The 24443-nt window shown below is 40.4% G+C and overlaps 1 protein-coding gene across 1 annotated transcript; it reads left to right on the top strand.

Annotated features, from left to right (window-relative positions):
• Positions 1-3195: 3195 nt before the first annotated feature.
• Positions 3196-16249, top strand: LOC107326216 (androgen-induced gene 1 protein-like). The gene is made up of 6 exons (XM_025168971.1): positions 3196-3363; positions 4744-4887; positions 9605-9706; positions 10978-11093; positions 14902-15053; positions 16224-16249. The coding sequence occupies exons 1-6, from the start codon at positions 3196-3198 to the stop codon at positions 16247-16249; spliced, it is 708 nt and encodes a 235-aa protein (XP_025024739.1).
• The last annotated feature ends 8194 nt before the right edge of the window (positions 16250-24443 follow it).

Here is a 24443-nt window from a genome sequence, read left to right as displayed (position 1 = left end):
ATTACTTCACAGCTAGTTATTTAACTGTTAGTCATTAGATCAAACATATAACCCAGGATTCTATTTCTTAAATCTCTGAAAAGTCCACAAGCAGGACAAGAAAGTCTCATTAAATACCCAAAAGTATACTCTCCCCAAACTTGGGAGACTGTGTATTACTTTCATGGCTGCATATTATTATGATTAGTAGCCCTGATAGATTTAATGGTCATTTTAGGCAACTGTGCTATTTATAAGTTACAGAAGATACTGAAGATCTGAGTTCATCCTAACATTTGCTGCAAAACTGAGGAACTATGACTGAATGCACTTTCTTGTATGGCACTTTCTTGTATTGTCTCCTTGTGCACTCAGCTGTATAATGAAACAAGAACTGATGCTTTTCTAGTAGTTCTCCTTATATCAGCCAGCTGCATTTTGTTAAAGTACAAAATAGCTGTTTTATATTTTAGCCAAATATATTTAAGAACTACCAGGAAATAACATTTCTTCTGAGGGCATAACTGTTTTAATGCAGCAACTTGGAAGAATATAAACTTATAGACATGATTCACATGCCAATAATGGGTTACAAGGCCAGTTAAACTATTATGAGTATATTCAGATAGATTTGTTTTACTCATAAAGTAAAATTCAGTGCCACAAGAAGTTGTGGTCATGACTACTAATTTACATACCTTACAGAAGCATCAGACAAATTAGTATAAGCTATGTTTAAATTGTTATTAACAGATGTTCAAAAAAAGTCTATGGGACAACTACCAAGAGGAAGTATGAAGCATTTAGTCTAAATCAACAACTTACCAAAGAAAATAAGAACTCTTTGCACTGGAAATCAACCACAATTTCTTTGATCTTCAAATAGCGGTTTAACATATTTTAAGTATTTTCTTTCCCAGTGTCCTTTGACTGTGAGGTCTAAATTTGCAAAAGTATGGTATTTCCCTGGAAACAAATATCACAGAAATCAATGGGATTTACTTTTGAGTTGGAACATATGGAATTAAGCATTATAATAATCTACAGTACTGTATTCCATTTTCCCAATTTACCCTATACAAATATATTCCCATTTAAAAATATCTACATTTGTATAGATAACTAGATAGCATATTAAAAAGCAGAGACGTCACCTTGCCGACAAAGATCCGCATAGTCAAAGCTATGGTTTTTCCAGTAGTAATGTATGGCTGTGAGAGCTGGACCATAAAAAAGGCCGAGCGCCAAAGAATTGATGCCTTTGAACTGTGGTGCTGGAGAAGACTCTTAAGAGTCCCCTGGACTGCTAGGAGGTCAAACCAGTCAATCTTAAAGGAAATCAACCCTGATTGCTCATTGGAAGGATCGATAATGAAGCTCAAGCTCAGATACTTTGGTCACCTAATGCGAAGAGAGATCTCTTTGGAGAAGACCCTGATGCTGGGAAAGATTGAAGGCAAAAGGAGAAGAGGACGGCAGAGGATGAGATGGTTAGATAGCATCACTGAAGCAATGAGCATGAAACTGAGCAAACTCAGGGAGGCAGTGAAGGACAGGAAGGCCTGGCGCAATATGGTACATGGGGTCATGAAGAGTCGGACACGACTTAACGACTAAACAACATTTGTATATAAAACATTTTTGAAATGGCTTACAAATAAATAAAACACAAACATAAGCTACCATAATTTGTTTAAATAAAAAGATAAAAGATCGAAATGCTAAAAATCCATGGTAGATAAAATTAAACCAATTTTGAAATAACATAAAACTAAATACAAAGCTTGGCTCCCAGTGACTTCATAAGCATGTCAGTTTAGTTTTCTTGGCAGTAGTACAGAAGTTGTTTACCACTGCCTTCTTCTGTAATATTTTTCCACATCCCAATAGCTTAGAGCTTGGGATTTTCTAATGGTGTCTCATTCAACATTAACCAGGTCTCATGTCACTTAGATTGTTTCAACCTTGCTGAACGTAAGCATGTTTAGTCAGTACTTGGAAGTGAATACAACTGAGAATCCATTTTATATCACCTACTAAAGACCACAAAGAACACTGGCAACACAGAAGTACCACAGCAATTAAATTTAAATATTTAATTCTACCTTCCTGCCCCATCAGTGTCCCCTTCAAACACTATACTATATGTGTCAAAGTGCATCCTTTTCCCCAACTTGAATCTATACTATCAATGTTTCTAACAAATCAAAACAACAAAAAAGCAGGTTATAAAATGAAATTTGGAAGGAAAATCTTAACATTTTCTACTTCTTATTGTTTATTCAGATCAAATGTTAAAGTCAATGTCTGCCTTCATAAAGCAGGTTTAACCAAACCAACAAGAGACTCAACAGATGCATTTTCAGCATATACTAAGTTCAGTAAACTGTACATTTGGTGAGATTTCTATTTGTTCCATTATTTTTGGGATGCCTTATTACGTTATGTGAACCCAGCAATTTGATAAGTCGATGGTTGAATGCATTATTGGGACAAGAAAACAGGTTAATTCAATATCTGAGAAAACATTTAATGAGCACAGCCAATAACTAACATCTAGGGCTAGGTCTACTTCAAAGTTGACTGGAAATGCTATCAGATTTGGTGATGGCGAGCCAAAAACCCCCAAAATACTTAAGATCAAAAACCTCCAATCAAATATAGAAAAAAAAATCCTGAGCAAAGTACAATTCCCAATGCTACAGTTCTGAAGAATTGCGCTCCTTTATTACACCATTGATTTCCTAGTCCCCAAACACCCCGCCCACATTTAGGCCCCTCCCATCTGAGTCAGGTCAGTACCATTCCAAGATTATGTCACGGGGGGGTGAACAATCCATTCTCTAACAACGGGAGCGATATTTAAAGGAAGTTCCTATTAACTTACAGCTTCAGGAATATGAAATATTCTCACCTCTACTGCGCCAAATATTTGTCAAACAGAGAAGCTTACACCAGGGAGAATCACTATTCCCCCCCACCCAAGCTACAGACATAGAATTGCCCATCACAGCCACTGTGAGGTGAGGAAGCGTCGCGACTCAGAAAAGCTCCTTTTAAGCCTCAAAGGCAGCCAAGATGGCGGCGGGCGACTGAGCGCCAAATTCCCTCTCAGCGCCTGCGCAGAGTATCCGCTGGCGCATGGCGCCGCCGCGGTTTTAAAACCCTACCCCCCCCCCCGCCGCTTCCACCCACCGCGGCGTAGATTGAACGATCATGGTGTTGGCCGTGCGGGGTCAGAGGGCTGTGGCACTGCTACACTTCCTGTGCTTGCTCTGGGCGACCTTCGCCCTGACTCAGAATTTGGGCTTCCCCAACCCGGTCCGCAAGGAGCAGGACCAAAGTTATGGCGGACAATGGAAATACCTGACCTTCCTCAACCAGGTGGGGCCGCGAGCGGGAGACCGTGCGCTTGCGCAGATTAGTCTTCGCCCTTCGCACGTGGTGGAGGAGGGGCTTTTGGGAGGGCGAGCCAATGAGAGCGAGGGTAGGCGGGGCCAGAGAGGAGTGAGCGGCGCCCCTTCTGGGGTCACCTTAGTGCGGGGTAGGCCAAATTCTGGGCATCGTTTCTTAGATGGAAATGGGGACCAGCCTTGATGAATCTGATAGGGGTCGGGCTACAAAATTCCCAGCCAACGGCTGTTCTGGCTGGGAATTCTGGAGGTGTAGTCCAGAACATCTGGAGGGTAACTGAGGCAGAGCAAGGAGCATCTGAATCAGTCTTCCCCCGATCTGGCACCCTCAAAATAACTGAAGAAAATCGCTCCCAGCACAAGTGAACGTTTGTAACCAGTAGTGACTGGAAATTTTGTGAGTGGTGATTTCTAGCAATACTGAGCGGTGTGGTGGTGTGGAATAAGAACTCAGGTTGAATCAATTTGTATTAGACTTATAAGTAAACATTTAAGTTTACTTGTACGTGTAGCATTGCTGTATGATTTAATTCATCCATGCTCTTCTCTGTACCTCTCATGTAACATCCTTAAGAATGGATTTTTTTTCATATTGTGTCATTGTGCGCCTGTTAGTGACTAATTGATGGTATATGTGTTAGAGGAATTTATTACCTTTCCATGGCTCCTTATCTCCTAATGCAGGGTCAGCCTGCTAAAATAACAGTTGGGGCCTTGGCTCAACTTGCCTATCACAGCTGCTATGTTGCATTTCCACAAATGTGTCTGCAGTGTTTTCACACCATGAAGGGTGCCCATGTCTCCCTTTGTGGCTAGATCAATTGTAAAGCAGTTCTTTCTCTATTTTGGATCCTCTGCTAAATGCTCAAACTATCTTTGATCAACATAAAATGCAGCTAAACTTGTGGCTTTTTCCTTGGTACTTCTGGGTGCAAGAGACCAGGGACTCACTGGAACCTGCTAGCTTTGGACTAATAAATTGATTGTTGGGCCCCTTCAGTTGAATTTCACTGGAAATTCTAGGAGCTGCAATCCCAAAATGTCTGCAGAGCGCTAGGGAGAAATTGATTTAGGCGTAGATTCACAGCTCTCACTTTTGAAGTCTGCAAGATGATACATCACACCTTTTCAAGTACCTGATGTAGTGTACTGAACAAATCTAGATTAAGGGACTAATTTATAATAGATGAAAACATATATAAATATAAATATAAATATATATATATATATATATATATATATATATAAAAACATATATAAAACAACTTTAAATTTTATTCTTGGGTAAGATATTAAATAGTGGAAAGAAAATGTACACTCCATCTTGAATATAACTTCTTTGAATTCATAGCTTCTGCAGACATTGCTGTACTTACTGTGTGTCATAATTGATGCTGCAGCCCTGTTTGTCCCTTCTCAAGAGAAGAGAGTATCATCTCTAGTGCTGCCTATTAGAGATTTCATCTTCTCTGCATACGTATTCCCAGTTGGCTTAGTAAGTAATTACAATACCTGCTATTATTCAAATAATACCATACTGTACTATAAGTCCATTGAGGTTGGGTCAAATTTGCTTAAAGGTTCATGAGATTTTAGATGGTTTTCTTATCTTAAGAACCACATTATCATTTCCATAATCTTACATTTTTATTGAAGTTATACTGACTTGTTTACTGATAAAATCAGCAAAACTGACATTGATTTCTCAGTGGTAAGCTCATAGTTATGGGCTGGTTATCATTTATTTTGCCCTTCTGTATAGCACCAAAAATCTTTTTCACTTTAGCATTTGTCTAAGAAAATCAGTGGCTTTGTTATTTAAAGCAGTAATTTGAGGTCTTAGCCTATTGAAGAACAGTAAACAGATGGGAGTCAATAAATTGACAGTTCTCATAATGAAGGGTCATAAACAGGTGTTTTTTGAACCCGGTTCTTTTTTTCTTGTTCATAAATGATACAAAGTTAGAGATAAGCAATACACTAAATTATTTAGAGTGTTTAAAAGGAGGAAAGCACTGAAAACCTTCAGGAATAATCTACAACTGGGAAAATGGGAACGGGAATGGAAGGTGTTGTTCAATGAAACAAATGTAGAACACTTGGATAAAATACCTTAACTTTACATATACATTAGATCTAAATACTTATTGGGTGGTGATAGATGGCTCAGTGAAAAACTAATATATATTCTGCCAGTTATGAATAAAGTAGATTACATGCTGGAGATGTTTAGTATTAAAAAATAAAACAACAAATGTTGTAATGCTTGTGTTTAAATCCATAATGCAGTTGCACTTAGAATACTATGTCCATTTCTGGTCATTCCATCTCAGAAAGGATATTGTACAGCCAGAAAAATTCAGAAGAGGGCAACTGACGTTAGCAAGGATTGGAAGTTCCCATAAGAAAAGGATTGAGGCTTTAACTTAGAAAAGAGGCAAAGAGAAGACATAATATAATACAATGTAGTGATGCCTAATGGCCTTGGGTGTTTTTCAATGTGATTAAATTCATGAAGGAAAAGACTATCTGTGGCTATTAATTTGCAGCATATATTTTACCTCTAATAACAAAGGCAGTATTCCCTTCAGTGTCACTTGCTGGGAAACAGAAACGGGGGGCGGGGGAGGGGGGTTATTTTGCTCCTGTCCTGTGTGTCAGTTTCCCTTTGATATCTGGTGGGCTACTGTAGAATGTAATGCTAAATTAGATCATTGTTCCATCTGATGCAGCACTACTGTTATATAACTCATAATTGTACATCTGCCAAATGAAAAATGTGTGGATTGGTTCTCAAAGTGGTTTAATTGATTCTTAAAATTAATTGACTTTCTAATAATAGCTGCCCTTTTTATTCTTTCCAACCCAATGGAATGTTGGAAAGAAATTATGTGAAACAACTTTGGACTTTGTCAGCAAGATAACTAATTCCAAAACTATAACAGAATGGGACCAGAAGTGGTGGGAGAAGCTGGCAAAAGAAAGATTAAATTTGAAAAAGGGCAAGATTTGGTATGGAGCTGTGGAGAAAAACTTTTCAGAAAAAAATTTCCCAAGTGCAACTCTATAGGAAAAGCTGTTGGGCAGTAGCTCAGAAAGTTGGTGATTGCTCCATTCTAAGATCCTCTTTTCCTTGGTGGTAATGTAGCCCACAGCATTCAGTGTGCAGTTCCCCCTGTGCTTCCCAGTGCTCATGGATATACTACCGCAGTACACAGGGAAATCAGAAAGTAACACACGTCCAACATGCTACTTCATTACACAGAAGAAAATACAGATACCTTCTATGGCCGTTGCTGTTAAAGGGGTTAGAAAGAATTTGCTCTGCAGGCTTTTATTATAGTTTAAATCAGCTTGCTTCATTCCAAAACAGTTCTAACAAATGTGTTGCCATTTGGAGTATATTAAAAGTAGCTTGAAAAGGATAAATAATATAGCTTTTACCATTCTGTTTTACTTAGAAGTACAGTAAGTATCACTGGAGAGGCAGTTTGGTGTAGTGGTGAAGGTACCAGGCTAGAAACCAGGAGACCATGAGTTCTAGTCGCTTCTTAGGCACAAAGCCAGCGGGGTGATCTTGGACCAGTCACTCTCTGTCAGCCCTAAAAAGCAGGCAGTGGCAAACCACTTCCAAAAGTGCTGCCAAGAAAACTGCAGGGACTTGTCCAGGCAGTTGCCAGGAGTCAATACTCACTTGAAGGTGTCCAAAAAGAAAAAAAAGTATCAGTGAATAGTTTTTATAAAATATTTCTAGGATCTAGCGGTAAAGCTGCAATCATGCTAGCTTTAAGTAAAAAAACACTGAATAGAGTGGGACTTCTTTTTAGGTAGATAGGGACTGAAATGCACATTGAACAGTGTTCATTTATGGGCAATCCTAAATTGGGATTTTCAAACTTTTTTAGGCAGTTGGAGACTTAGTTAAAACAATAAATTCCCAGAACCACCGATCAAAAGACAAAACTCAAATGATAAAAATGGGCAATAAAATGAAACTTGTATACCTTATAACTTATTTATGCAAATGTATATATTAAAGTTATTTGCATGTCACAACATTGAATGCCTCAATTATTGTCTCAGAAAGTTCCTCCACTTTTTAAGTATAAAAAGTATTTCCAATGCACAAAAATTATAACTTGAGTTTTACGATGGGAGGTTAATGTTTTAACCAAGTAAATCAGCATTGTATGTCTGTTGCTTTTTCTTGAAAGAATTGCTAGGGACGCCCGTAACGGCATTCAAATGAGGGCTTTGTTTTCTGTTTTTGTTCTTCCCTTAGTCTCTCATGGAACCCTAGGGTTCAGTGGAAAACTGAAAAACCCTTTCCTAAATTATGTGCTTTAATAATGGGGATTGTGCAGCATTTATTATTAAAAGATAGATTATTTATTTATTCAATTTATATAGCCACCCATCTCACAGTAGTGACTGTGGGTGGCTAACTAAGTTAAAACTCAATAAAACAACCAAGGACAATAAATATACATACAGTGACAGTCAAGGACAACAGTCACAACACTAGCACCTATTTCACAGATCTCCATTAACCTCCTTGATCTAGCAAACATTTTTTTTTCCTAAAAAAGTCTGAGAAAAATCATGTCCTGGTATTCTAAATCATTGGGAAATCTTATTGTTTTCTCCAGCAGCACATTCATTATTTCGATGAGTATTATATGGGCCATCATTCTTTACATCATCCCACACCCTATGTCATGTATGTATTTTAAAAATAATTTTTCAATTACTTTTAACATCTCAAACTCTGGTTGTTTCTTGGCTCTACTACTACAGCAGAAGAATTCCAATACTTATTTTTTATTTAACTGACAGTTGTCAATTTTTTTTCCACCATATTCTGTGCTTTTAAGGAGAGATTAACCTTTATTATTATTTATTATTTTTGTTGTAGTATGAGCCTATAGTTTTTAGTGTCTTGATCTATTTCCAGCTATATCACAGGAGCTTAACAATTAGATTTGAACCAGATGGCCATCAATGGTCTTTGCAGTATTGAGTGAGTATTGTCATATAGAATGTATGGTTATAGTGGTCTGTGAAAATTGTTGGAGACTCCAATTCACTCAGGCCATGAATGAGTAAAAAGTGCTTCATCCTCTTCTGGGTGTTTTTACTGGATGCTTTTTACTAGAAATTCAAAGATTTCTGTAACTTGCGAGGCAAAATTCAATGTGCTTATCTGAATCTGCAACTTACATAATATCTGAATTCTAAGACATTTTATCTTTTCCTCATCAATATCAATTGCAATCCTAAAATTATTTTCATTATTCTGGTTTTTATCATTCTGACTGCCCAAATACTTGAGATTTAGCCTAATGAAGACTTCCTCATCTTGCCAGGTAGAACTTCAAAGGTATTTTTATGTGACCTAGACATCCCAATTTTTTTTAAAAAGGCATTTCCAATATATTATGAATTTTCACCTTGCAGCATTTTCTCACTCTTAACCCACAGTGCCATTCTACAATCAGAAAAGAGCCCAGAGATTGCTTCCTCAATAATTAGAAATACTCTTTTCAATATTTAATCCATTTCTTGGTCCAATTTAACACATGCTGTATCACATAAACATGCATAGGTGACTCATGAGCGAAGCCATTATTTATAACTCCTGGGTGGGAGGAAGGGGGATGAAGTTAACAATACATTCATTGTAAAAATGAAGGGAATAAATACTACTGAATAAATAGAAATAGGGAAGCCTAGGAGGTTGGGGACATGAGTGGTATAGAAATGTCCTTTTTTTCCTCCTTCCTGGCATGGTCCTGAAAAAATTGCCTCTGCAGATCGGCTGCTTATATTTCTGATGAGAATTTACATAAAACATCATGTTAAAAAGTACACAATAGTGTATTTCGTTTGATTCTTCAAGGCAATAGATTTGCTGTGAAATTGAGGGGGAGGGGGGCTTATAAATTAAATAACTAATAATAATTTATTAAATTTATATGCCGCCCAACTCCCAGCAAATCTATGGATTCAGATACAATTGTATCTTGCACTGCATGATCCAGAACATGTTTTGAAGGTTCAATTTTTAATATTCGTTTACCTGGAGAAATGAAAATAAAAACCATACCCTATGTTCACAGATATTCAAAGGCAGTCTATAAGATGTTGACTACAGATTTCTAAAATTTTCCAACATTTGAAATTCTCATTAATATTCAGATGTTTTCTCTTAGTTTGTAGCTGTTGCTTTCTGGGGCCTTTATGCATATGACAGAGAACTAGTGTACCCTAAAGAGCTTGATAACATTAATCCAGATTGGCTTAATCATACTATGGTAAGTATTTGAAGCTCAGTATCCTTCTTTTGGCACATGCAATTTGTTATGCACTTGATAATTGGTACTTTCCAAATTATTATGGGAATCTTGCTTTTGGGCTACTTTTAATATAATGCTAGCCTGTGATTTTACATTATATACATAAGCTGTGGTGAGGATTATTTCCTCTTCTTCATGTGATAGAATATGTATGTATGTATGTATGTATGTATGTATGTATGTATGTATGTATAGAATTAGAATTAGAATTAGAATTAGAATTAGAATTAGAATGCTGACTGGGGAATTCTGGAAGTTGAAGTCCACACATCTTCAAGTCACCAAGGTTGAGAAACACTATATTAGGCTGCGAAGACCATCCCATTCCTGAGAACATTTGGTAGATGAGGGTGATGCTTGTCTGCCACTTTGGCTGGACGTGTTTTTTGTTAAATTATTTTGTTTTAAGCAGTTTTATAATTATTGTTTTGATACATGTGGTTCTGTTTACTATAAACCCTCTTACATCTTGCAAGTCAGCAGTAATATAAATTTTTTGGTAAATAAGTCAATAAAGTTGTGTCGCATTTGCAGAAGTGTATTTTGGGAGTCATCAGTTGAGTGCAGTTGCTGAAAACTTTGGGTGCAGCAATTGTATAGATACTCCAAAAGTTGCTATCAAATTGTAGCTTTGCATGCAGCAGGAGAGGAACAGTATCTTTTAAAAAAGGGACGGGGGGGAGGCAAGCATATTTACTTTAACTTTAGTTGAATTCAAATATAAATTGAATTACATTAATTTTTTGTTTTGACTGTCCCCCACCTCCATACTTCTTTGTCCTAGCTATGCTTCCTGTTTTCAGTGTGTCCATTGCAACACTATGCCATGCAGCTCTCAAACTTCAAAAAGTGCTCTCCTGCTTTCAACATTTCTAAAGTCTCCTCACCCCAAGCCGGTTAACAAGATCACAGAAGCATATTCTAAATCTTTAGAAACATCCTTAAAATCTGTAGTTTTATTCCCTGACAACCCCTGCTAGAAATTTCACACAAAATAATTGTATTATTTCTTGCAGCATTTCCTATTCACATAGGCTCTTCAAAAGGATCACTATAACTATAGTAGCTAAAATAATTGAGGAAGGAAGCAAAAATACAAAAATAACCTGAAAGTATCTTCCCGGCAATAATGGTGGAACAGAATAGGGGGTCTGAAACCAGAATAAGAAGCAATAAAACTGATTTTGTTTCCGTACCTCGTATCTTTATGTTCTGCTTTTGCTTTCTAGCACACTACCATCCTGCCACTGCTTTTCATAGAGCTAGTTATATGTTCACATAAGTATCCACCTAGATGGAAAGGAATATTGGGACTTACCCTCTTTGCAGTTATATACCTATCATGGTAGGTATTCATTCTTGTTTGAGAAACATATTTGAATTTAAAACATTTTTATTCATTTTGTTCAGATGTTTCTTTTGTATTAACTCTGCAATAGCTTCTCTGAACAATTGTATAATTTATCTAGAGTGTTTAAAATCACTATACAAGTTTGCATGCAAAATTACAGCAATAATTGCTTCGGATTGGGGACCCGGGAGATTCAGGTGGGGAGGTATTTGGGCCCAGAACCCCTAGGGGCTATGCGGTGGGCTACTCCATCGAGGTGGTGATGGGCAGGGGACGTTATGTAGGGAGCTGGAGGGCGGGCCATCTTTGGGGAAAACGCCCCTGGTATGTCTCACCGGTGGCGTGTTCCGGCCCTCCTGGCTCATTCCCACATCCTGGTCAGCAGGTTTGTAGGGGCCCTGGCTTCCGGCTGTTGCTGCTTAATGCCAGGTCAGTTAACAACTCAGTGACTTGATCACCGAGGAGGGGGCAGACCTGGCATGTATCACCGAGACCTGGCTGGGCCCCGAGGGAGGGGTGCCCCTCTCGGAAATTTGCCCAGCTAGGTTCATGGTGTGGCACTAGCCGAGAGGCCAGGGCAGGGGAGGAGGGGTGGCTGTTGTGATCCGGGAATCTCTAGTGGCCTTCAGGGGCATTGCTCCACAAGTTTCTGGCTGTGAGACACTGTTCATTAGGTTGGGTTCCCGTGAACAGTTGGGAGTTCTGCTATTGTACCAGCCTCCCTGCTGCGTGGCAGCCTCCCTGCCTGAGCTGCTGGAGGCCATCGCGGGGCTGGCGGTGGAGTTCCCGAGGCTTATGGTTCTGGGGGACTTCAACCTGCCATCCCTGGGGCGGTCCTTGGACGCGGCTCAGGAGTTGTTGGCTACCATGGCAGCCACGGGCCTGTCGCAAATGGTGCAGGACCCAACCCGAGACAGTGGCCACATGCCGGATTTGGTTTTCTTGTCGGAGCAATGGCAAAGTGATCTGAGGGGAGATTTACAGCTTTCCCCGTTGTCATGGTCAGATCACGTCCTGGTGACCCTGAGTTTCTCTTATGCCACCCCCCTCCGCAGGGAGGCAGGACCCACACGATTGGTCCACCCCTGGCGCCTGATGGACCCGTCAGGGTTTCAGAGGGAGCTGGGGGATATTCCTGTGGACCTGCTGCACGGTCCAGCGGAGGACGTGGCTGCTGCCTGGAATAGGGAGGCGCTGGGCCCTTGAACAGGATCACACCTATGCGACCTCTCTTGCCACATCGGCCCCGACACTCCCCGTGGTTTAAGGAGGAGTTGAGGGTGCTGAAGAGGGTTAAGAGATGTCTAGAGTGCCACTAGAGAAAGACAAAGACTGAATCCGACCAAACACAGGTTAGAGCCGCTGTTAAGGCCTACATTGTGGCAATAAGGGGGGCAAAGCGCCAATACTTTTCCGCACTTATTGCATCCACAGAATGCCGCCCGGTGGCCCTGTTTAGGATCACTAGGTCCCTCCTTGGCAAGGGGGATGTGGGGGTTCATTTGCAGGGCCGTGCAGAGGAATTTTCAGGGCATCTGCAGGACAAAGTCGCTCGGATTCATTCCAAGTTAGACTCCGAGCATGGGGCAGGGTCTGGGGAGATACCGGGGGACCGTTCTTACCCAGTTATCTGGGAATAGTTTGATCCTGTTGCTCCTGAGGAAGTGGACAGGGTCCTGGGGACTGTGAAGGCCACCACTTGCCATCTTGACCCATGCCCCTCCTGGCTGGTGAAAGCAGCTCGGGAGGTGACATGTGGTTGGATCCAGGCAATGGTTACTACATCCTTGCAGGAGGGGGTGTTTCTGGCTGCCTTCAAGGAGGCGTTGGTGCACCCCCTCCTCAAGAAACCCTCCCTGGATCCCACCGTACTGGACAATTTTCATCCAGTCTCCCACCTCCCCTTTTTGGGGAAGGTGGTTGAGAAAGTGGTGGCTTCACAGCTCCAAAGGGTCCTGGAGGAAATGGATTATCTGGACCCTTTCCAGTCAGGTTTCAGGCCCGGTTATGGAACAGAAACGGCATTGGTCGCACTTATGGATGATCTCTGGCGGGAGCGGGATGGTGGAAGTGCGACCATCCTTGCTCTCCTTGATCTCTCAGCGGCTTTTGATACTGTCGACTACAGTATCCTGTTGGGACGGCTCAGGGAATTGGGGGTGGGCGGCACAGTATTGTGCTGGTTCGCCTCCTTTCTTCAGGCCCGATCCCAATCGGTGTTGATAGGGAGCGAGACGTCCCATCCTTGGCCCCTCCTGTGTGGGTTGCCACAGGGTTTGGTTCTCTGTCCGCTCCTTTTCAACATCTATATGAAGCCATTGGGTGAGATCATCCATCACCATGGGATGAGATACTATCAGTACGCTGATGATACGCAATTATACATCTCCATCCCTGGTGAAGTAAGTGATGCTGTGGCCGCCCTTTCTCGGTGCCTGAAGACTGTAAGGGTCTGGATGGGGAGCAACAGGCTTCGGCTGAACCCTGGTAAGACGGAGTGGCTGTGGGTTAATGGCTCCTCTGTATCCGGGACTTTGTCATCTCTGGTGCTCGATGGGGTGGCACTACCCCAGACAGACCCAGTGTGTAATCTGGGGGTCCTCCTAGACTCACGGCTCCTGCATGAAGAGCAGGTGGCAGTTGTGGCAAGGAGGGCCTTTGCACAACTTCAGGTTGTGCATCAGTTACGCCCTTTCCTGGATCGGGAAGCCCTTCAAACAGTCACTCACGCCCTTGTTATCTCCCAGATAGACTATTGCAATGCACTCTACATGGGGCTACCCTTGAATAGTATCCAGAAGCTACAGCTGGTCCAGAATGTGGCTGCGTGGGCTATTTTTGGAGCCCCAAGAAGGGCCCATGTAACACCATTGCTCCGCGAGCTGCATTGGGTATCAGTTTGCTTCCGGGTCCAATTCAAGGTGTTGGTTATTACCTTTAAAGCCCTACATGGCATGGGACCAGGTTACCTAAGGGACCGCCTCTCCCCTATGACTTCACCCTGTCCCACCCGGTCACACAGAGAGGGCATGCTTCGGATCCCCTCAGTAAAAGAACTCCGTCGAGCGGGGTCCAGAAGGCGGGCCATCTCTCCAGTAGCCCCCACTCTTTGGAACATTCTGCCCCCGGAGGTGCGATTGGCCCCGTCACTCCTGGCCTTCCAAAGGACCTTGAAGACCTGGTTCTGCCACTTGGCCTGGGGTGGGGAGGGAACATCTCAAGCAGGGAGATGGCTAGCCCCATAGTGGCCGGCTGTCCCTGCCCTGATTTTCCATCTTCTTGGATTTTTTTGTTTTTTTGTTTTTAGTATTGTTTTAATTGTATATATGGTATGTATTTTATATATATTTATAGTTTTAATGTCTTTGTAACCCGCCCAGAGTCCCCTAGTGTAGGGGAGATGGGCGGGAGAGAAATCTAATAAATAAATAAATAATAATATATGTCGTTTCAATACCATTTTTTTATTTATCTTAAGCATGGCACCTCAGTCTCTCATAAACTGAGGAACCTGTAGTATTCAGATATTGCTGAACTTCAACTTCCAGTAGCCCAAATCCATCTTTAACTATGGTAAGAGAAGTTGGAAAATGTAGTTCAGTGGTAGCATTTGGAAGATAACAGATTCCCCATTTTGAGGTAGTCAGTCAAGCATTTTATGTGCTATTGATTTAAATAGGAAAGTTAAGAACATTTAATTTAGCAAACTGAAGTATTTTCATGCAACCACAGAAATAGGTGCAATATTTAAAATATTGGGCTCATTATGTTTCATTATGATGCTTATCTTGCTTTGTTTTAGGATAATGTGGATACATCTTGTAGCTGGGATTTGGGCTTATCCGGTTTTAGGAGTGCTTGGCGTACTTGGAAAGGCGGTATTTTTCTCCGTTGCTATGTGCATAATGTTTATCTTCTATTTCACTGGGGAGCAGCTAACAAAATGGTTGTGGGGTAAATGATGCTTTTTTTGCTTTTTTTCTACATTTTCAGTGCCTTAGCTGCTTAAATTTTTCCAGGATTCAATGTGTTAACAAGAGAGACATCTTGTCAATTTTTTTTTTCCTTAAGAAAGAATCCTATAATAGTCATAATGATTACCAGTATGCTTCCAGGTGCAATTCAAGGTGCTGGGTGCCATCTATGAAGCCCTTTACGACATAGGGTCTGGTTACTTAAGGGGGTGCCTGTCTTCCATAGTTGCTATCTGCTCCTGTACCTTCTGGCAGTCAGCATGCTCTGGGCCCCTTTGATTAAGCAGTGCCATCCGATGGAACTCAGGAAGCAGGCCTTCTCTGCCATAGCAGCTGCCCTCTGGAATGACATCCCACCAGAGTCCCCACCTTGACCTTATTTAGACAAGCCCTTAAGAGCTGCTCATTTCTTAGACCTTGGGCTAGAGTGGGTGGCAGACCCCTTGTGATTATGTAGCTGTTTCTCCTGACACTTTTTGTACTCTTGCATTGGGCAGATTGTAAATATTGTATATTGTGCACCACCAAAAGTCCTAATGGAGTTGGGTAGCTAATTAATGTAATGTTTTTTAATTAAAAATAATAGGTTAGAACTTTCAGCTGCCTAAAGGCTTTCAACTAAATATGCTGTAGTTTGGCTAACACCCCATCTTTAATTATACAGCTTTCTCTTTCCTGGCTGTTTCAAAATCACCCTAAATTCAGTGTGCACTAGGACCTTGGAGAAGAGCACATCCTTACGTAACTGTTAATGGTGCAACGGGTGGCTATTACGGAAAGAGCCCCCTTCTCCGAAGGGCTTTCTTTGGAGAGACCCCTTAGCATCATCAGTGAATATACTTAGAGGCCAGGCATCCTCTTCTGGTAGGCATTTAATTTTTAATATTTTCACTAGTTTTTGTAAATATTTGTGAAATATAATAGGACCCAGTTTATCATGATCAGCTGAGCCATTTGCCTTATCCTTATGTATCCCAGCAGTGTGGAAGGAGGGAAGATTTAGCCATAAAGTTGCAGGGATCTCTTCCCTATACAGAGGGAAACATGTCGGGAGGGCTTTGCATCGATGCCATGATGACATAATTTATTATGCTAAGTTTGCAGAATAGCCCAATAGTTTAACATTCTGTTTGTCCTTTATTCCCTACAGCAAGACGTAGAAAGAAGTGCATGTAGAGAAGACTCTGAAAAAGACACCAGTTCATTAAAAGGGCAAGCTCACTTATGGAATAGAGTACAACTTGAATGTAGATAAAATTATTGACTGTAACTGGTTCTTAGTGATTACATGGAAAATAACATTTTCTCAATCTCATATTTTGGAGCAGAAGTGAGGAATTTTTGGTTTTCCAGATGTGGCTGATACACAGTTCCCAGCAACCCCAGCTGCTGTAGCCACCATTGCTTCAAGAAATGGAAATTTTCTAATCAACAACAGCTTGGAAGACCACAGGTTCCCCACTCATACAATAAAAAGCCATCCAGGTAGAAAGAGAAAAATGGCAGAAAAGGAGAATGCTGCTGTTGCTGCTGCTAGCAAAACTACTACTAAATACAGATAATGGGTTGTGTGCCTATATGAATAACCAGTGAAGTGATTCTACAAATAAGAATAAGAATATTATGGTTAATAATGTGAGTGTATGAAGCATTTTACATGCCAAGCTTTTCTACTTGACATGTAAAATTGAAATTGAAAAATGCACATCAATTGAAACTTGAAAACTTTTCAATGGAGTATTGAAAATGCACATAAAACATGCCTTCGGGGATAATGTTTGTCTCCCCAGCAGCCACTAGGAACCCACAAGTAATGGGAATCTGTTTTGAGATTTTTAAAGTTTTACCCAATTTCTCTAAACTTCTGACCGGAAAGAGTTCTGACTCTTAACATTGTTATCATCAGGTTCAAGCAATAAAATAAAAGAGGCTGCTTTATACTTCTTCCCCTAGAAGTTCAAAAATGCCATATTTTGAAACAGTGTATTAACTTTCTTCTGGGATACTTTCTGATTTTTTAAAAATACAGTTTGTTTCATATGGTGTAGAGGGTAAAGTAGGTGATTGGGGCATTTTGATATGTTGTACTTTTAAATATGCTTTAAAACATACTGGGTAACCTCAAAATACAGTTTCAAATAAATAAAATTTTAAATGATGAACCCAGATCACAGTCCTAAATGTTTACAAATATAAATTAGTGGTAGGCAGTCAGGAATATATCATTTCTGCTTTTTTCTTAATTGCAGTATGTTTTAGTTTCTGTAAGGTTGGCAGGGTTTTGGATTTATTTTTTTTTATTAAAACTATGCAAACTTACACTCAGCATTAATCTAGGGTGCAATTTTTAAATGTCAGGCTTAGCAAACAGTGATATTTTTTAAAACAAAAATGCTTATGAAGTAATTCTTTTGGTGCAATATATACAGTTTTCTGTTTATTTTCAATAGGAGTAAGAGGGAAGTGTTGTGTTTTATTTACTGCAAAACCACATATTTAATTTCATTTTTATTTCCTCTATTTTGTTCCATGATGTTAGTTAATCCTCCTTGAATACTGAAACAATTTCCCTCCCAGCATGCTATTTATTGTCACAGTGCCCATTATTGTTTTTAGCCATCTTCAAACGTGATCTCCTCCATGTACAAAGCAGATGAAAGCTAATTAAAAACCCATTTCTTGTAATGTGTGATTAATCTAGCTAACTGAAAGGTAGAAACAGACATGTCCAGTGCTCTCTTCTCGTACACATATAATCATAACTTCCATGCCTTTCAGATTATTGCTCTGGTAACATTTGATTGTATATTTTTACAACAGAAAGGTTTGGGGAAAAAACCATGTTGGTTAAATATATTCTTAAATAACAAAAAGCACATTTAAAATATATTGTTATTCTGAACACTTAAAAAACTCTCACCTTTTTCAGTAATGCAAGTGTCATGTTTAATGGTTTCCTTTAAATCTTTTGAGTTTAGACCAGTGTTTTCAAACTTGGCAACATTAAAATGTATGGACTTCAACTCCCAGAATTCCCCAGCCAACATGCTAAAGTTGCCAAGTGGTTCAGACTAATGAGCCCACATTTAGCTAAGCAACACTTTCCTATCTATTTTTTGTTAATATATGGCATCAGAAAGACTACTTCATAATATGAACATCAGTGTGTTTTATGATTCCTTAAGATGGCCTTCCCCAACATAACACCCTCCAGTTGTGTTGGACTTCCAGCCAGCTCTATAGCACAAGAAACCTGGAAAGAGTTGCTGCCTCTTCACATTTTCCTATAGCCCTCATGAGTGAAATAGGTGTATGAATTTTGCAGTCATGTGGGTCCAGTCAACTTCCTTTAAAGAAAGATTAAATGAGATTTAACATTTTGTTGGATCACAGATTGAATCAATAATGTTAATTTGTTATTGCTGCTTTGTTTTCTGCTTTATAGTTTTTATATCCAATATGTACTAACATCTGTATGAATGTATGAAATAATTAAATAGGCCAGAAATGTATCTGTGATAAGCAGAAATAGTTCTGCTTATCATAGGTACATGTGCTATGAAAGAGTAACTTCAAGGCAATAGTTGGAATCCGTTAGTTGGTGAAAGAATATGTGGTGCCTGAGGGGGCATAGCTCAGGAGCAAAGAAGAAGCAAATCCTTCTGCTAGAAAGAGGCTGGTTGGAAAAATACGTGAAAGTTAAGGCTGGTGATTGAGGAGACCTATGAAGAGTAGCGGTTGAAGCTTTAAGCAGATGACATTAAGTGAACAGCTTTCCTGTTAGGAATTACAACTGTGGATGTATTTTGGCTGCTGGTATTTCAGGATAGTGGATGAAATTTGAGTATACTAGGACCAACCAGCCGATTTGTGAGGCCCAGGTGCAGACTACAGTTGGGGCTTCAATATTGCTGAGTTTTCTGGACTGAGTATGTGACTGAATTGCTAGATTGCAGGAAGGAATGGAGAGATGGTGATGAGAGTGAGAAGAACATTATTTGTCAGTGAGAAAGAACAGTGGAACTATATTGATACCTGGTGGAGCCCTTCCTTAGTTAGTACTTAGTATTGGCAGCAGCTGGGTTGATGGCAGAACAAATCTGGTGATGAATGTGGGAGATGAGAAAGGCAGCGGACTCATGGCTGCCTGTGCTGACATGGTAGATATGGGTGCTAACATTATTGAGAAGATGGTCCTGTTATGTGGAAGAATGGTCTGCAGGAGAGCCGAACCGGCAAAGATCTGTGGAGGTCAGGTACGTTGGATGAGAATTTTCACTATGTTGTCTCCCCTATGAATATTGGTGAGTACTGTGGAAGGAAATCAGGCTTTATGTATTTGCTTTATTTACTGTTGAGACACTGACAATGACATTACCCTGCCAGAGCTTTAAAACAGCAACCTGGATCTCAGACTTGGCCCTGCCAAACTCATTGGAGGAGTGAAAGTTGCTAGCATCCTGCTTGTTGAGGCGGTGATCCTGGCGGGTGAAGGGTCCAGTAGCTGTAGAGGTAGAATGGGCTGGGAAGTCCAGCTGTGAGTTGGAAAGAGGCATTGCAACTTGGCTTTAAAAGTCTTAATGTATTTGGGTCTGAGCTGGATGGCTCTAGTGATACCCGGGTCTCCAGAGGCTGGGTTATCATTACCCCTCCCCCAGAGATTGACTAGGACTGAAATTTGGATCTTTATTTTGGCTATCACTGTTTCTGGTGGGAGTCAGGACAGTAGATTGAGGGCTCCTGCTTGTAGTGGGAAGCAAGTGGAGGCTAAGCCTCTGTCCCCAGGATGTTAGTGAGCAGGTGTCAAGGAATAATAGGGGTCTGTCAAGATGTGGTGAGAGATTATGGTTTGTTTCTTAGGAAAATTAGAATGATGAGAAGAGATTGAGAGAATAGAAATAGCCCAGCTCAATGGCCATGCCAATAAGCACACCACAGGGTGACTATGTTGAGATTGAGATGCAGTAAATGGATGAATATGGGGGTGGAGTAGGGAGCAAAGAAGGGGACTGGCAGTTTGATGAGCAATGACATTTATCCCAAAAGCGTTGGGCCAAAAGAAAATGCCATCCACAATGGACAAATATACCAACAAATCAGAGGCACACCCATGGGATCACCACTGTCAGGACTCATAGCAGAGATTGTAATGCAACACCTAGAAGCTATAGCACTTCCACAAATACATCCTAAAGTATGGATCCAGTATGTAGATGACACCTTTGTTATAATAAAAAAGGAACAACTAGAGAAAACACATGAAACTATCAACAACATCTTCAGAGGAATAAAATTCACCAGAGAAGAAAACAACAACACACTACCCTTCCTGGATATCCTCATCAGCAGAGGAAACAACAGCAAATTAGAAACCCAAGTCTATTGGAAGACAACCCAAACTAATCAAGTACCCTATTACCAAAGTAACAACCCAACCTCCCACAAGAGGAGCTGTATAAGAACATTATTCAAATGAGCACAAATACATTGTAACAACCCAGAACAGCAGAAAAAGGAAACAGACCACCTATACAACATCTTCCAACAAAATACCCACGCAACTTTATCAAAAAGTGCCTGACCACTCAACCCACTATAGCACAACCAACACAAGCTATGAAAAGGATAACACTACCATACATCAAAAGCATCTCAGAAACAACCAACAGACTATTACAACCACATGGCATCTCCGTAGCACACAAACCAGCTAAAGCCCTCCAAAGCATCTTAAGCAAACCAAAAGACCCAGTAGTCCAAGAAGAAAAAACAGGAGTCATCTACAACATACAGTGTAAGGACTGTAACAACCACTAGGTAGGACAGACAGGCAGAAGGCTAGCAGAGCACATCAATGAATACCAACTAGCAGTCAGAAGACATGATGAAAACTCCTTAATCTCACAACACATGGACAGACCATAATTTCAACTGGGAAACTGTCAGCATTTTAGACCAAGCTAAATCCAGAAATGTGAGGGAATTCCTGGAAGCTTGGTATTCAGACAAGGCAGCCATCAACAGGCACATAGAGATAAACAACAACTACACACTATTCAAAAGAGACAATAAAAAGGAAAACAAAAGACCAGAACATCTCACCAGCAATCATCACACAGATAAGTAGATTATCACCAGACATACAATCAGCAGTAAACAACACCCTAATCAAGGAACTACCAGAGGAAAAAACAAAACAAAACCCCCACCAACACAGGGCATGCCACTGTATATAAACAGAGAGCAAACCCCATTCCATTCTAGCACTGAAGATGTTACCTAGTTGGGTAATGAAACATTTGCAAGAAAACAGCCAAGCTCAGAGAACTCAAAGGACTCCACAAAAGAAAATATGGCAAGTGGTATTGGGAAGGCCATTCGATAGACAGGAGACTTTCAATCTGTTGGCTGTCTTTACTTCCAACTCAGTTACTTTGTCCTGGGGACCAGGAGGCTGGATTGCTGTGGTTCCTGACTTCAAGATGCTGGTTGTAAATGCCAGATCTGTCTGTAATAAGTTCTCATTCATACATGTTTTGTTTGTGGATGAATAGGGAGATTGTATTGCCAAATCCTGGTTGGGCAAGGGTGGCAGTGTTGCTCTTTCTAAACCTGTCCTTCCAAAGTTTCAGGAAGGACCCAATAGAATCAGGAAGAGCACACTCCCTCCCTCAAGGTCTCTCTAAAGGTCATTGAACAGGTTGACCAATGTTATATCTATCCCATACCCAGACCTGAATAGTTACTAAAAGTATCTAGATTACCATTTCCTTTATTATTCTCTGTTATTAAAACCCCATCAATTTTTCTAAAATCTTTTCCTGAAAGGGAAGATTGAAGACTGGGTGGGAGCTGCCAAAAATGGCTGGATCAAGAGATGGCCATGTCAGGAGGGATTGCATCACAATCTCTTTTGTGCTGTACTGTAATAAACTATATGGATTCCATCTGAATTTAGTAGTGTGACATGTAGTCAACAGCCTGAGAAAAACAGCAAACAAGAAAGCAAAGCTGTGTGATCTTGGATGTGCAAGGAAAAGTGAATGACTCAGTTTGAAACTAGACCAGAATGGAAGCCTGCCAAAATTGCTCATCGAGCAGTAAAACCTACCCAGTTCAGCAATGAGAACCACTGAGTAAAAGAAGTACAAAAAGGAGGGGCAAACAAGAACCTGCTTGGAAAACACCCCATATATGTATATACAACTCTATGGATCATGATCCAGCTTCTCTATTCCCCTAGGTTTCTTGATCAGTTACTCTGTTGGGGCCTGTTAAGCACATGAGAATGAAAGGTGTTTGTGTGTGTGCTTAAGCAAAAATCCCATCCAAGATCCCAGAAGAGCTGATATCCCATTTAAAGTTGTGTGTTTCCTACATACACATCCAGCTACTAAGAGCTACATTTCCAACATCTCAAGATGCCTGTTCCCTACCATTTTCATTACAAGTGGATAAAGCTGATTCTGTGTGCATCAGTGGTGTCATAAGGAAGACTGATTGTGAGATATAACAGTGCTACCTCCCCCTCCCCTCCTCCAAAGAAGCACTGATCACTTCCCAAAGCCAGCAGCATACATCCTGTCGGCCACCAGAAGGAGCCATACAGACTGTGGCTTCAACTATGGATTGTGGAATTTATGTCCCAAGGAACCCTGTTCACTTTCTCAATTTGGGGGGCAAAGTGTTCCAGAGAAGCTTCATTTCCAGTGATCCTTAGAGACCCAAGAAAGCTCCCGGGATCTGTGAGGCCATTAAAGGACAATCTCATTTAGCACTCTTGACCCCTCAGAATTCAAAACAGCAATCCCAGGTATACCCTAGGATTGTCTAATTGCTTGCTGGAAAAATCCCCAAGTTCTTTCAGGAAGCTATCCTATTAGGTATCTGGTTAGATACTTGGGGCAGACCATATTAACCAGCCCATTATCCTCACAAAGGTCAAGTGAGTTGATGGTACGCTTGTGCAATAGAAAATGATCCAATCACAGCAGAGGACTGATGACAATGTCCTTAATCTTCAGATCATGTAGCTACTGCTCAAAGGTAAAAACAGGTCTGACTTTTCATTGCTTCTGTGCATTGGCCACTGATGATCTGAGACAAATCCATGGTTACTATGGAGGCCATAAATTCCTGAGCCTTGCTGGAACCAATACCCATCTCATGGAAGTTGAAGTGACACAACTTTCAAAGCTGGAAGTTATGAAACACTAGCCCATGAGCTCTGGAAGGGCCCCTTTTTTTCATGTTATTACTTTAGTTTACTGAGGGGGGGGGTTAAGATGGTAATCTTAAAAGGCATTGTCATCTTCCTTGAAATTTTTTCCTGACTGTATTCTCATGAATTTATCCACCAATTCCAGATGGGGAATATTCATGTGTGGCTATCAAAATATATAAAACAGTGGCAACTTTTCCTCAAGCTATTATCACAGAAAACTTGATACTCATCCACATGCCACTTAGATGGAAACAGTTTACATATATAAATTCCTTCCTAAAAGCAGATTATCGTTAACAGTAGCTCAAATCCCCCCAAAAATAATTTTAAATGCCAAGATTTCAAAAAATGTATCTGCTTATATTTCCCCTATATATCTACTTGGTATTTAAAGGATTTAACCTGGAATTAGACCATGACCATTAAACACTGGGTAACTACTGTAATGTTGATTAATTCATTACATTAAGAAGGAAAATTATTTATTTTCATATAACAATTTAAAGAAAAAATAGGATAGCATTCTGTTGTTAGTGAAGAGTAGGCCCTATACTTAATATTCTGAGTTTAAGCATTTCACAGAGGCAGCTCTTACATTCCAAGGCAGGGTCAACTGAGCATCAGCTTTTTGACACTTTGCTAACAGTTTTACATAGCTGTTGATAATGATAGGCTTACCATGAAGCATCCTGCAGCATTTGTCTCAAGCAGCAGGTTCCAGTTGCAGGGCTACTGTCCTTCCTTCATTCCCCTGCATCTCTCTCTGTTTAACAAAATTCTAGTTCTGAAACGACGTTTTAAAAAAAAGCTTTAAAAAGGTATACCATGATGTTGGTAGTCTTCTTCCCAATGATATTTATGTTTTCATGAAGATTTAAGATCAGTTTATCAGAAAAAAATCATTTTGTGGGAAACAAGAGCATCCATTGTTAGAAAACAAATGTTTTCATAAAATGCATGAATTCTGAAAGGAATATTATGACTCATTCCTGAAAATGAGTCATTGAGCAAAAGTTCCACAGTGAACAAGCTGTCCTTGAACTGCATATTAGTGTTCTTCATTACTGCTACATAATATTTATCAGATTTTTTCCCCCCTCTAAGTGGAACCCTGCATGATAGCTACTGCCTAAATAAGCAAGATGG

Source organism: Python bivittatus, unplaced genomic scaffold, assembly GCF_059951505.1.
Source record: "Python bivittatus isolate LINGU-HERP-01145 unplaced genomic scaffold, Pbiv_v1 ctg000700_np1212, whole genome shotgun sequence".
Lineage (NCBI taxonomy): Eukaryota > Metazoa > Chordata > Lepidosauria > Squamata > Pythonidae > Python > Python bivittatus.
This window is presented reverse-complemented; position numbering and strand designations above follow the sequence as displayed.